This window comes from Centroberyx affinis, unplaced genomic scaffold (genome assembly GCF_046629955.1).
Source record: "Centroberyx affinis isolate AG114_WGS23_722 - 3 ecotype Tasmania unplaced genomic scaffold, CSIRO-AGI_Caff_v1 ptg001494l_1, whole genome shotgun sequence".
NCBI lineage: Eukaryota > Metazoa > Chordata > Actinopteri > Beryciformes > Berycidae > Centroberyx > Centroberyx affinis.
Genome location: NW_027279959.1, coordinates 161,655 through 176,990, shown reverse-complemented (window position 1 = coordinate 176,990; position 15,336 = coordinate 161,655). Strand labels below are relative to the sequence as shown.

The 15,336-nt window shown below is 43.9% G+C and overlaps 1 protein-coding gene across 2 annotated transcripts; it reads left to right on the top strand.

Annotated features, from left to right (window-relative positions):
• Nucleotides 1-335: 335 nt before the first annotated feature.
• wdr81 (WD repeat domain 81) lies at nt 336-14,226 on the top strand. Of its 2 annotated transcripts, none has more exons than XM_071527152.1 (12): nt 336-481; nt 1,280-1,784; nt 2,437-6,032; nt 6,121-6,228; nt 6,409-6,608; nt 6,794-6,975; nt 7,504-7,669; nt 8,043-8,208; nt 8,345-9,190; nt 9,362-9,507; nt 9,671-9,853; nt 12,278-14,226. In XM_071527152.1, exons 2-12 carry the CDS (start codon nt 1,423-1,425, stop codon nt 12,602-12,604), a joined length of 6,282 nt encoding a protein of 2,093 aa, XP_071383253.1. In that variant the 5' UTR covers nt 336-481; nt 1,280-1,422; the 3' UTR covers nt 12,605-14,226. The 2 variants fall into 2 exon arrangements, with proteins under 2 accessions (XP_071383253.1, XP_071383254.1); XM_071527153.1 differs by lacking the exon at nt 336-481 and adding an exon at nt 685-695 and having other exon boundaries at nt 1,422-1,784.
• Nucleotides 14,227-15,336: the final 1,110 nt, after the last annotated feature.

Below are 15,336 nucleotides of genomic sequence, written 5' to 3'. Positions count from 1 at the left end.
ACCTACAGCAGTAGCCTATTCAGTTTAGTTCTGTACTAAATCACAAGTAACCAGATAAAATCTTCTTGGATCGAGTTCCAATGGTCAAAATCAGATTAAATGGAGGTCTGTGGTCTAATGCCTATTCATTTGGGGGCTCTTGAAATGAATAGTTGTGAGGCTTTGAGACCCCCTGCTCTGCTTTTCCTCTCGGCAGCAGGGCAGCAGCCAGTTATCACATGAGATGGGGCTGGTGGTGTGTCACGTGAGTTCCCGTTTCTACAACATGGCTCCGACTAGCTCAGAACAAAACATCATCTGCTGGCTGACTGCCGTCTCTTTGCTGACAAGCCTGTAACCCACCAAAATGGAGCAAGTACATGTTGTTCCGCAGCAGGTTCTCACTTTAGAAAGTTAATATATTACAAACTCATGATGCATGAAATCGGCTGTGCACCGTTAGCTTAACGTTAGCTGTCACAACTGCTACAAGTGGTGAGAGGTGAGCTAAACAACGTAACGTTAAATATTAAACGCTGTTGTTGACGGTTATTATTCTGTGATTACAGTAAGGTTAAGGTGGATTTGTATAGCCGTGCATGGTGATTATTGTGTTAGTGGTGTAACCTGATGTATTTTTGCTTGCTGAAGCGTAGGAAACCTTAGCTTAATGGTTTAGCTAGCGTTAAGTTGACGTGAGTTAGGCTACTTCCCGAATAGTGAGCCAAAAGCCTCTGAAAGCCTCTTAAAGCCCCCAACTCACTATCACCGTATTGTTAACGTTACAGTGAATAACATTAACTCTACCTTATTTGTTTGAAGCTTACTATAAGTTGCAGTTATTTCTAGGAATGCATGTCGACTCAAGCTAAATTCATTCTGATGTTAAACTATTATAAAACGATCAGCCAGACTGACATTTTGATGACTTGTAGGATAACGTTACTATCTGAAAAAGTTAGCTTCAGTAAATGAAATATATACTTGATGGCTTTTTTCTAGGAGCATATGGCACTACATTATGAGAGTAGATATCCTGACAGGAAAAGAGGCAGTTCAGTCATGTGAGCTGAGCACAGCCTTCAACATTTGAGTCAGAGAGGGATGATGAGTAGTCATGTGTATTCAATAACACCATATTGCTCCTTCATCGCAGCAACCTAAGTTTTGTACTGTGGAAAATGATGAATCTCTGAATTGCCTTCAATTTTGATTTTGCATAGTTGTAGCATTGTTAAAACACATCGACAAAGAGTTTATTGTCTAATTATTTATTTATATTTTTCAATTATTTCCTCAGAAGTACAGGCAGAAAAAGATACTAAGCCTGCCCTTGGTGTCATCGATTTCTATCTCCATGGAGGTGTGAAAGTCATCCTCTGTGGGAGACAGTCGAACGCAGCTGGACAGTGTGTGACTCTTAGAAGGCATTGGAGACTCACCATGGATTGGCTGATGCTTGCAGTAGAAAAGGACTTGGGGGTTGACCGACGGCAGCTAGGCCCAGGTCCCCGTTCCCAGGAGCTTGTAGCCCTTGTTCCTACCCGCTGGGTGATGGGCCTTAGGGAGAGGAGGGTCATGCGTTGTGCCCGCTTCGACAGCATCTGTGAAGCAGAAATTCGCACATACCTTCAATGTTCCCAGGCAAAGCTGCCTCCTGGCTGGACACGAGTGTGCATTCAGGGTCTGAGGAAAAGTAAGCTGAGCTACAGATTGGCCAGAGACCCATGCTATCAAGAAATGGAAGCCATGTCACAGGATTCTTTCATCAAAACCATGCAGTGTGTCTCGCAGCGCAATGTCAGGTACTGTACATGCTTATCTGTTCAATCAATGAACTCTTTCTCACTTGCTCTCTCTGTGAAATGTGGCTTTGCTAATTACTTTGTATCTGGGCAACAGCTTCATAAAGTAAAAATCTCCCTTCAAAGAGAAACTGTCATTCCTATGACTACTGACTGTTCAGTCATTATTTGTGAACACGAATAACTCATCCAAAGCTATAAAAAAGCTAGAGCTTTTTAAATTAAAAAAAATGAAAGCTTTTATCTGTGATGTTAATAGGATACCTGGGGCTTAACTGAAAATGAATTGGAGCCTGCCTCTGTCTAGTCTTTTAATGTATGTTTTTATCCCTGTAAAAATCCCTCATCACTATGGTCACAAAGTTGATTTCCCATTCTCTGTCAGATGGGGTAGCTTAATAATGTGTTTCTTAAAGACATCATCAGGAGAGTCTTGGCTGTCTTGTGTGTTGCTTTTGGGAAGATTTCCATATTCACCTATCTAGACTGAACTGCCTAAGAGCTTTGTAAAAAACTTAAGTCTATGGGTAGATGTCCCTTTTAATATCTTGTTTGCAGGTGAGCATAACGTTTGAATAAAAAAATCAATCAGATGCAATGATTGGGTAAGACACCTAGTTCAGATAGTGATTTATCTGTTTTTCTCTTTCAGGAACTTATGGCATGAAGCTCATCACAACCTTGTGCAGCCATATTCTGGGGCCACTGAGCAGATGCAGGTTGCAGCTATAGATGCTGTGCGTCAAGCACTGCAGAAGCTCTTCAATTCTACATTCATCTCATCTGACAGAGTCTCACCATCCCTTTCTCCAGCTAGAGAAAAGGAGAAAGAAAACTCTTTCCCAACCAGTTCCTCTTCCTTTTCCAAATCCCAGTCAGACCATGTGTGTCCTAATGTTCTCCCTGCAGAGTGTCTTCTGGAGTCAGCTGAGATGCTCTACGTGGTTCTACCCTATACTCAGTATTCACTCCACGATATTGTCTCCTACAGCCCAGCCAAGCTTGCCAACAGCCATGCCAAAGTGTTGTTCATTCTGTACCAGTTACTAATAGCCTTGCAAGCATGTCATGCAGCAGGGCTGTCTTGTGGAGAGCTCTCCCTGCAGGACATAGCAGTAGATGAGCAGCTCTGCAGCCGCCTCAGACTCAACCTAGTCCATTATGAGGAACTGGGGACAGAAAGGGAGGCGGGAGGCTATGTTACTGGCAGACAAGTGCCAAAAAGCATCCTGCCAAGGGACAGTGCATGTGTGAACAGTGACAACAAGAACCTTTGCAGAGACTGTTTTGATGAGCTCAAGAACTTGGTCCTGGACTGGGTCCATGGTCGAGTCAGCAACTTCCGCTACTTGATGGAACTGAACAGGTTAGCGGGAAGGCGAGAAGGAGACCCTAACTACCACCCAGTGCTGCCCTGGGTGGTGGACTTCACTGTGCCATTTGGACGATTCCGGGACCTCAGGAGGTCCAAATTCAGGCTCAACAAAGGGGATAAGCAGCTGGACTTCACTTATGAGATGACCAAAGAGGCTTTGGCAGCTGCAGGGGCTAACGGGGGAGGGGGAGGTGGTGTAGGCGGAGACCTGGGTGGCTCTGTAGGTGCTGGTGGATCTGGGCAGTCTGACCACCTCCACGTACCTCATCACATCTCAGATGTACTCTCAGATATTACCTACTATGTCTACAAAGCCCGGCAGACGCCCAAGTCAGTGTTATGCAGCCACGTGAGGTCTCAGTGGGAGCCTAATGAATACCCAGCCAGTATGGAGCGCATGCAGAGCTGGACCCCGGATGAGTGCATTCCAGAGTTCTACACAGATCCTTCCATATTCCGCTCAATCCACCCTGACATGCCAGACCTGGATGTGCCTTCATGGTGCAACTCTTGTGAGGAGTTTGTCGAGATTCATAGGCGCCTTCTGGAGAGCAGAGAGGTGTCCCAGCACTTGCATCACTGGATAGACCTCACATTTGGCTATAAGCTGTCGGGTAAAGAAGCTGTCAAGGCCAAGAATGTGTGCCTGCACCTTGTGGACAACCACACCCATCTTACTAGCTATGGTGTGGTTCAGCTGTTTGACCAGCCCCACCCGCCCCGCCTTGCTCCTTACCAGTATGCCCCACCAGAACCTCCTCTCCTAGGCCTTGCCGCTCTTAATGTGCCTTCTCTACAAATCCCTCCATTTGACACCATTGCTGACACTGTGGATGGAATGGTGCCAGAGTCCACAGGGTGTGAATCCAGTGGCTGGACCATGGTAGACAGAGATGAAGAGCTTGAACAAGGTATGGAAGCTCTGGACTCATTAGCTTCCACTGGCTCATCCACCTCTGCCTCCTGTTCTGTGCCATTGCCAACCATCAGTACAGTGGGAGGGAAGATGGGAGGAGACCATACAGCACTTATTGTTTCCCAGTCCCCAAGTTCATTCCCTGGTGAGGGTACTGGCAGTGTCACATGCAACCTGGGCCCTGGCTTACGCAGTGCTATGTTACAGAGAGGGGGGCCAATAAACAAAAAACATGGGGAGGGGCATGTGACTGCCACCAGTACAGAGGAAATAAAGATCATCCTCCCTGAAGGCTTCAACCCATTACAGCCTCTGGAAGAGCTGGAGAAACTGAACAACTTCCTGGTGAAGAGTCTGCATGCTGAAGTACGGCATCCTGCAGAGTCTAGTGAAGAGAGGAGAGGAGGGAGGATGATTGTAGAGTCTCTAACCTCTCTTGCAGAGCTCTACCAAAGGGACATGCAAGCGCTTGGTGTTGTCATCGCTGAGATATTTTACTCCTCTAAACTGAGAGGATGGAAACCAGGCACCCCTCTCAGAGAGCGTTTCCAAGCTATTATAAAGCTATGCTCTGCCAACCTCCGTGATGTGCCACTGTCTTTGCATCACGCTCTTGAGACGCTGCTGCTAATACATAAGCACTCCAGAAGAGCAGATACATGTGCAGAAGAACCAGATTGCCCTCGTCCACGCCTTTTCAAATATGACCCTATCTATGAGGGTCTCCCTCCCCCAAACCCCTGCCAATTATTGAGCCCAATCGTCACCCCCATTCCTTTTCCCACCTATTTCCCAGCACTTCATCATTTTATCTTCTCCTACCAAGCCAAGATGGAGACTACTTGTAGCCTTCAAGGAAGAGATGTGGTCTTTCACCTGTGGCAGCAGCTTGAGACGCTGTTGCGGGGCAACATCACAGCTGAGGGTCTTGAGATCCTCTTGCCCTTCGTTCTAGCCCTCATGCTTGAGGAGTCCACTGCTGTCTATGCTGCCTGGTACCTTTTTGAACCCATCTCCAGAGTACTGGGTCCCAGGAATGCCAGCAAGTACTTATTGAAGCCCCTGGTCAGCGTTTATGAAAACCCTCACTGCCTGCGAGGACGTTTCTATCTCTACACTGACTGCTTCATTCTGCAGTTGATTGTGAGGCTTGGCCTGCAGGCCTTTCTGTCCAACCTCCTCCCCCATGTGCTGCAGGTCATTACTGGCTTTGAGAGTTGCATCTCAGGCTCTGGCGGGGAAGCATGTAAAGGGCTGAGGGGTGGGACATGTAACCTTGGAGAGGAAGAGGAAGAGGACTTCCAGTGTAGCGATGGACGGCCGTCATCTGGGTCTGTTAGTGGGAAAGTGGGAGGTAGCACTGGAGGCAGTGGAGGAGTCGGGGTGGTGGGAGACACGGGGCTCGTAGACTACTCGTCTGGCATCAGTCTCAGTGACCAGGTGTTTCTCTCTGAGGCAGAGGACTTTCAAAATGGGTTCTATGTCAACAGTGGAGCAGGGGTGGCAGCTGGGAAACAGCAGAGCCAGAATTCTGCAGCCAAGGATCAAGACCAGGAGTCACTAAGTGTGGGGAAACTCAGTGACAAGAGCAGCGCGAGTGAACTCTCACTAGGGGATGGAGATTCAACGCGGGATCGAGCCAGTCTCAAATCAGCTGACAGCAGCCAGGACCTGAAGCAGGCCAGTGAGGGAGAGGAGGGAGGAGAGCTGGAGGAAGAGGAGATGACTGAGAACAATGAGGGTAAAGAGGGGACAGATGACCCCAATGTCCCAAGCCTGGAGCTCACTCTCTCTGGTTGCACAGAGGATTCAGGGGCCACAGTGGCCACTCTGGAGGGAGAGTTTGTGAATGGGATGGCACTGGAAGAGACTGAGAAAGGCATTGTGGGAGAAGAAGAGGATGAGGAACATGATCCAGCAGAAGACTCTGAGGAGAAAGAGCAAAAGATTCTTCTTGGTGAGTGAGTGAGGGAGGTTGATTATGTAAGGCACTGTTTGTTTTATTTGCTGCCGTTTAATGTTGTTTGTGATATTTTTACACACAGACACAGTCTGCAAGACCGTTAGATGGCTATCAGCAAAGCTTGGACCAACGGTGACTTCTCGATATGTGGCCAGAAATCTGCTACGATTGCTTACAACTTGCTATGTTGGTGCGTAGTTGGATGACATTAAACAATATTATTACCCCCATTATACATTTACATAGCATTCCGACATGTTAGATGTATAACCAAATCATGCTCTGGGGATTTGTGTATTTACATATAGTTTCATATATCACTGCTTATGTTTTCTTTCACCCCTTCCCTTCTCTCTTTCTCTGCCTATAGGCCCTGAAAAGCACCAGTTTGTGACCCCTGCACCTGAGGAGAGCAGTCTGGAGAGCGTGGGGATGGGCAGTGTGTATGAGAAGAAGCCTGTGGTTGGAGACCAGACAGCAGGGCCCGTGTTGGACTGTCTCATCTACATAGCTCACCTTTACGGGGAGCCTGTACTCACCTACCAGTACCTGCCCTACATAGGCTACCTGGTAAAAAAATATCAACAACATATAAAAACCCCTATGACTTATTGATGTTGATTTTTTTTTTTGTTCACTTTTTATTTGTTCACTGTGATCTCTAAATTTGCAGTAATTACGATTAATTATTGATTTATTCAGGAATATTAGCAAATGTTCTTCTATTCTACAAATGTATTGTATATGTTTTCCAGGTGTCTCCACCTTCTTCGCAACGTCTTAACACCCGTAAGGAGGCAAGTCTACTTGGGGCTGTGGTGCTTACCCAAAAGATTATTGTCTTTCTCTCTGACACCACTCTCATGGACATGCTGATGAAGATTAACCAGGATGTGCTCCTGCCCCTACTGGACCTGCTCACCTCCCCTCGTATGGGGTAAATACACACACACAAGCACACAATGACACAAACATGTGGTGGCACAATTCATGATTAGGGATGCTCTGGCAGACTGTTGGTATCAGTTTTAAAAAGCAATATTGGGATTGGTACGATATTTTTACTGTCAGTATTTGGCCTTTTTGTGGAATAGGCATTTTTGTGACCTTTTTTTCTAGGAGTGTGTCACTTAATACAACTCTCAAATTGGCAACAGAACAAAACTAACATGATATTTTGTTTAAGAAACAGTTTATTATCTGAAGATAGGCATGTTTGAAAAGCTGAACCCATTTTGCAAGATTCTTACAAAAATGCATAAAGGTATTGGCCAATATGGGTGGGAACAAATTGTTTTGTTTAAACTGCACATACTCTTCATAGTGTACATATAATTTGTGCTCAAGTGAAATGTAATTTCTTTTTTATGTTTGGATTGAAATAGATGGGGCGTAATGGGAAAAGGTGCTATATTGAATCCGTCACTCATCCTGTGCTTCATTGTACGTGTTCTGCTGTACTCAGGTTCCCCAGCGGGGTGCAGACACGCTCTGCTGTCTGTCTCAAGACACTCAGCCTGATGGCTCTCATCTGTTTGCGCATCGGCAGGGAGATGGTACAGCAGCATATGGCTGACACTCTGCGTCGGTTCTTCACCATCTTCTCTCTGCTGCACTGTCTGCAGCCCCAGGTATTCACTCACTGCACACCACACATAAAGAGTGTCAAGTCAAGTTTATTCATACAAAGTGCTTTACAGAAAACAAGGGACACAAAAGCAGATAAAATTAGAGATAGTAAAAACAAGAGACGGAACACACAACACAAACTCGAGAAAGAGACAGAGAGAGAGACTGACTGAGGAAGTCCACACACATACAGTATGTGTGAGTGGATATGCAAGTGTCTATTTCCCTAGATGTTTCTCCATATAGTTTCAACATACCAATTTTCCTTCAAGATTGGAATTGGCACTGACAGGTTCTTTGTGTTGTAGAATATTGGCTAATTTACACAGGACTCTGAAATGTACAGATGCAATGACTAGTTCTCTTAAACTGCAGCTGGAGAGCGCTCCCCGCAGGGTTGTGGGAGAAGTCACTGTGGTGGACGTTTGCACACCTGACGAGTCGAATGTGACATATGAGTTGGGGGTTTTGGAGGAGCTGCAGACTGTATTTAACACTGAGATGGCCTATGCCTCCTACATCCCTTTCTACTGCCTCATAGGTAAGAAACACCCCATCTTGTGTCAAATACAGTATGCCCTAATAGGCAGGAGGACATACATTATATTTTCTACTTAAGTCAGATATATTTTTACACTCCAGTGGTTCACACCAGTGTTGTGTTGTGGCTTCTGTAGGTGACACAGCAATTCGTAAACTGGTGCCCAACCACGAGCTGGTCTGGCGGTTGGCCCAGTCCTACCATGAGAATGTGAGCCCTGGGAGTCCGGAGGCTAACCCCACAGCAGCCTCCAGGGTGGAGCTACCTCCCTCCTCCATGGGCTTGTCTTCTGGCGTAGGCAGACGTGTGGGCCGCAGCCCCTTCCCTGCACCCTCCACTACTTCTACCCCTCTGGGATCCGACTCACTCCCTGAGTCAGGCACCTTCGGCAGCCACTTGGTAGGAAACCGTATCCAAGTGTCCCGGGACACCGATTATGGTGGCAGCCCCAACCTGGGCTCTGTCGACTCCTGGGGGCGCTCCCACCCCAGCCATGCCGCCCCCATCATCACCACCGCCTCCACCTTCACCACTCAATCCATCGGCGCCACATTCTCTTCCTTTTCCTCCTCCTGGGTGACGGGCCCCACTCCAGAGGACAGCGCCCTGAAGCAGGAGCTCCCTCGCAGCGGCCGCTCCCTGCAGGGCAACTGGCTGGCCTACTGGCAATACGAGATTGGCCTCAACCAGCAGGATCCACATTTCCACTTCCACCAGATCCGGTTGCAGAGCTTCCTGGGTCACTCGGGCACCACCAAGTGTCTGGCACCGTTGGCAGGAGAGGACTACTTCCTTTCTGGCAGTAAAGACAAGACCGTGAGGCTTTGGCCCCTCTATAACAACGGTGATGGAACACGGGAGATGGAGCCCAGGCTGACGTATACCGACCATCGAAAGTCAGTGTTCTATGTGGGGCAGCTAGAGGCTTCACAGGAGGTGGTCAGCTGTGATGGCACTGTGCACCTATGGGACCAGTATACAGGTGAGAGATGTCAAGAACAATGCATTTCCACTCATGATTAGGACTATGCATCCAGAGCGTATAATATTGTTAATTTTATTAGTAAAAGTACATTAGATTACAAATGGGTGGAACAAAAGTGCTTTAGTCTACTTTCTCGTATAATTATATTCTGTCTTCTGTTGTGCCTAGGGAAGCAGATCCGCTCGTATGAAGCCCTGGATGGGAAGAACCCCATCACAGCTGTCACCACCATGCCAGCTCCACACTGCAGTGTTGTCTTTGGCAGCGCAGATTCTGTTCTCCGCTTCATTGATCCCCGCAAACCAGGACTGCAGGTATTGAGACTCTTAAGGAATCTCACTTGAGACCTTGGCCATAAAACATCCATCAATTATCAATTGTTAATGTGTCGTTAAAATTGTGATTGCATTTTCTACACTCACGCACTCTAGAGTCATTTCAGGTTTCAAAGTGACACATCTTCCCCTGTGTCCCCAGCATGAGTTTCGTCTGGCATACAACAATGTGAGTGCTGGGCTGATCCGCTACCTGGCAGTGAGTCCTGGAGGGCGCACAGTGGCTGCAGGCTTCTCATCTGGCTTCATTGTTCTGCTAGACGCACGCACAGGCCTTGTTTTGAAGGGCTGGCCTGCTCACGAGGGAGATATCCTCCAAATGAAGGTTTGCCTCAGCTCAGTTTCGTGTTCATATGTTTGTATTTTGCCATAGTGGGGTTGCCTCTGGCTAACATCTTAGTGTCTTTAAATCAGGGATGCTTGATAATCTACTCTTTCTTTGACTATTGTGAGGTGATCTACCAGTGACAGTCAAATAGATTACATGAAAAGCATAGTATGATAACCAGAATTATGCAGATATTGAATGAGTCAATTTCATATGAAAATATTAATTTGAAGTAGAGATTCTGGTTGTTTTGGGGTAGGGTTTGTGGTAGTTATGAGATTTATGACAAAATCTGAAGGCAGAATTTCCATTGCTTACTCGCAGAGAATATCAATAGATGACTGCTTTCAGAATATTGTAAAAATCAAATAGTAGTTACATTCAGTTTTAAAATCAATATGTTGGTTGCACAACAGTCTCTAACTGATCAGTATGTTTATTTATAAAAAAAGAAAACAGCTGTGAATTGCCAAAATAATTTGACTCTGCATAGAAGTACTGCACACACACGTATACACACACACCAATTTTTTGTAAATATCATACGTCTGCTGTAAATTTCATCCATACAAAGGAGTGCTCAGTATATGCCTTACATTTATTATATCACATAATGGGGTATTGGAAGTAGGAATCAGAATTATTTTGTAGGTTGATGGTTACGGTCTGATGCACAAAGGATAATTCAAGTTTTTTGACTCTGAACGTTTGTTTCTACACCCTGTAACGACCAAATTTGTCAATATTGAAGTCACATTGACAGAAAAGACTAGACCTATGTTCATTCACTAATTGGTGTCACTGGTCGTGTGCTAATTAAAGGCCCTCAAATCAAACTTGCCAAAATCAACCACCATATATCAGCAGTGTCAGCTTGACTGTTATTAATGAGATCAATAACAAGTTAAAAAGTAATGTTGGGAACTAGGGATATGCCTAAGTGTAGGTACAGAGTGGTGTAGCCGACTTAAACACTGTTCATGAGTCGTGAGCCTAATTCAACGAAACATCTGTGATGGAAGGGCCCACTTGATAACCCCGGTGACCTGGCACTCCCACACTCAACTAACCGTAACCCTAACCCACAAAGAATTGCAACATAAAATCCTGTGTATTGGTAAATGTACAGTATGGGATTCATTTTAGCTTATATCTGCTTAAATTGTGTCTTTCCATGTCTGGTTTGCTCACAAATTGTCTTTCACTTGGATGAGGAAGTTACTTAGCTCATGCAGCGTTCCAAACTTAAGCCTTCACCCATGTGACATTATGGAGGCCAGCCAACCACAAAAGGGGAGGGAGAGCTGCTTAGCAGACTAGGACAGGAGTTTATCTAAATTTATGTCAGTCAAGCTTGTAACCATAGGAGACTATGTGTGATTGTATGATTAGCTAAATCTAAGTACACATGTTCATCAATTCTTTTCTTTTTTTCTCTTTTCAAAATCATGATCAAATGGTGGGCAAGCTATGATTAACTGATAGAGTTCAAACCCCACGTTGCCCAATCCTGATGGAAATGATGGCAGCCCATTCAGAAAATGCAATGAGTCGTGCCATTGTCAGGAAGCAGGATCTTTTGCCCTTTAATGTGCGTTTAACATTTACTTAAATATGTTTATTTTCAATTTATCAATTTAGATATATGCAGATGAGATTATCAATGGGATCTATAAATAGACATATAAAATCAGACTTTGATCTATATGTAAAAAATTGACCTGTTTAGTAAAATCAGTTTTACCTTGTCTCTGAGCACAGCCTAATCTCACACAAACAAGACTGTTACATAAGAGCCCTTTTCACTTTACTGTATTTTTGGTCTGCTAGACATACTCAAGCCAGTCCTCCATTTTTGGGGAAGGTGGGGCTCAAACTTTCTGCAGTCATGTGATACACAAATGTTGAAGAAGAAGATTAGCCAAGTGGTTTTATTTTGACATTCCAAAAAGGCAGTGGAGCAGATATAAGTATTCAGAGCAGGAGGATGGTGAAAGTTGTACCCAGCAAATTTGTAGTCAACAGAGCGCAAGGGCTGAGCAAACTTTATTTAACCCCAAATTGTGGGGTCAAGGATTGTATCTCTGGTTTTAAAGGCACAAGTTTAGGCAAATATGCACATAAGTTACTCATTAGAAAGACCTTAGTGGTTCTCATTGGCACATACATATGACCCAGAGTTCCCATTGCCTCTATACTCAATTCTTATGCCTGTCGAGTAGTGGTTGTTCTAATATGTAGGTGGGAAAAACCTGATAAACTCTGTTCATTATCTTATCTAATTTTAAAATGATTTTGGCCTTAAGAATATCAAATAAATAAGTGAGCTCACTCCCAGCTTGAGGTAAGTGTGTAGGTGTATGTTTGCCTCGTTATGACTCATTATGACCTCTGTGACTTCCTTTCTGTTTTTCTTTTCAGGCTGCAGAGGGAAACATGGTCATCAGCTCCTCCACAGACTACACACTGAGTGTGTGGAAAGATCTGGAACATAAGCCTCTTCGCCAGTACAAATCACACTCTGACCCCATCCATGCCTTTGACCTCTATGGTTCAGAGATTGTGACCGGAACAGTGGCTAACAAGATAGGAGTGTACTCCATGGCAGATATCTCCCTCAGCCCCATTAGCAGCACCAAGCTGAGCTCGGAGAACTTCCGTGGCACTCTCACCAGCCTGGCAGTCCTGCCCACCAAGAGGCTTTTGCTCCTGGGCTCTGAGAACGGTGCCATCCGGTTATTAGCTTAGGCTAAAGCAATGGCTCTCAGCTACGCTAAACACTCTTACCACTGACCTTAAAAGTGTCCTCTTCGTGAAGGCTGACGCCAGGTGCCTGAGTCCCCTCTCTGCCCCTCCTCCTTCTGGGACTGAGGCCAATTGTACCGATGGGACAAGCTGCCAATTCCTCTAAACTGCTTTTTGAACGAGGCAGCACTAGTCCAGTAGTTGTATGAGCTTCATGTCTACCGACTATTGCCGCTTTGGCTGTAGGCACTGACCAAATTGGTGGACAGGAAAGTTGTACCACGCTATTGAGATTCATCATTGTACAGCAAATCACATTTTTTTTTTTTAAAGCATTTTGCCTATAGATGTATAGATAGTATATAATGGAAAATTCTTATCTCGACAAGGTCAATTATTCTTTTCTTGACGAGGTCAGTTATTCTTTTCAAAAGAATGAATCAGAAGAACTGCTCAGGAAGGTGGAACCAAACATGGTTCTAATGTAGTGTTTACACTTTCCAAATAGATGCATACCAACACCAAAAATACATTCACTTCACCTTCCATTTCCCGTTGACATTAGAACACACATGCATCCAATGCACTGATTGAACTATGCAGTATTTGTAGATCAAACCATTTATTTCTGTTCGCATTACTCTGTTTTTGATGAGAATTATTTCACAGATTGTTTATACATCATGAAAAATAAAACTACAGTCGCTGTTTTCGTTGACAGTCTTGGTGCATCTTCTCAGAGTGGACATGCTTCAATTGACGTCGCATACAAAAGTCAATTACAGATGCACAGCCTTTAATCTACTGCACAAATATGGCCTGAATTCTAACATTTAGATTCTCACGCAGATTTTAAGACTGAATGTTTTTTAACCACTAATAAATTACTTGAAGTTGCTTTGAAATAGTCTAAACCATGTTTAGGAGTTCTTGGTTTGGCAGTCAGCGAACCTGTAGCAACATTAACCTGGGAGTATATCACAAGTCATGAGAAACAGATGCCACTTTGACTGGGTGTGCCAGTTATTGGACTTACCACTTCCTAATTACTGACGACACAACCTAGCATAGGAACAGTCAATGCCAAGATGCAACAGATTTTTGTACTGTGACATTTCTATGTAATTGCATATTAATAATTATATGTTCAGAAAATGGCAACTTGAGTCATGAATTACTCAAAAATGATTTGAATTTGTGATTTAACTAGCTTCTCATTGTGTATTGCAAATGCGTACTGAAAGATTTTTGTTTCTTGAACCCAGCCCAATTTGTATTAGTGATAAAATTTTTCCTAAATGATATTGCCACACCATGGCATCTGTTGCCAAGTTTTCAATGCCTGATAACATCCAACAAACAAAGCTATCCATGTATGATTTTATTATTGCCATGTTCTAAATGCAGTTTGCTTACTTTTCAGAAATAACGGCTTTGAATTATTCGCCCAAAGCTCAAAATGCTCTTTTTAACATTTTATGTGCTTTTTGTAAACTTGGAGTGAAAGCTCTTAGTCATTAATTAGTCAACTTTGTTTTCAAAACAGAATTAGTTGTTGCATATTGATAATCAGCTACGATTGATCCAGTATCTTTTGGAACATTTTAATGAGGAAAAATACATGAAAACGCTTATTTATTAACTGGATTAATAAAATGACTTCCACATTATTTTTGTGTGTTCCAGCTGTTGTGTGAGTCACCGAGGTTTGTGACTCCCAACCTTGCCTTCAGATGTTGGCTAAGGACGAGTCATTAGACCTCTAATTGGACAAAGTCCCCTGTTGTGTTTGCAGACGGGTCTCTGTCAGCTGCTGTCATGTGATCTAAAAGATACGCTTCTGATGAGTAGTGATTATTATGACCAAATCAGCTGAGTGATTTCCCCCCACCTTGTTTCATCGTCTTAAGCAATTAGTGCTGACACATTGTAACCTGGTAAGAGATAAATCAATTGACAGTTCTTCAAGTTGGCAATTTATCCATAGCCTAGCCAAGAGTTTCTGGGAAATGTTTTCTATTATTTCACCAACATTGAATCTGTAACTCCATTGTCAACACGCCGTATTTGTTTGCCCACACAAAATTGGATTGACCAAGTGTAGTCATTCCAATTTTGCAATCAAGCTGTCATCATGTTCCCTCACAAAGATTTAATGTGTCATGATATTATCCTCTGTCCCTTGAGATATTGCATAGCCAATTGTCAGGCTTCAATGTTTGACCCTGGATCAGTCTCAGTAGCTACATTTACAAACAAATAGTGACTTAAATGAGGCCCCAATCAATGGAAGTTGATATTTAACTGTTTGCTGAGCAACTGCCAATCCGTTACACTCGGGGAATACTGCCATTCACGTTCACTTAGTCTCTCTTTTTTTAGACAAGATAGCAGGACTTTTATCTAATTTAAATTCAAGGTAAGATGAAATATGTTTTATTAACTTATTGGCACACTGTTGTAATTTAATTAATTTGAAGTCTTGATGGGATATGCTAGTAAGTAAGTAAACATTTTACACATTCAGATATTCTTATTTGTGATTCATTGTGCTCATGTAAGGTTTATGAAGGGGGCTATATCAATTACTACTTTTGAGATAATGCATTTTCTCATCTTTGGACATCTATGGGGAAGTGAATATAGGACTTTTTTTTTTATTTTATTTTTTGACACATTGCCATATGCACTCATATTCAAATAGAATCACTGCCAAGACCAGAGCGTTTTTGTGT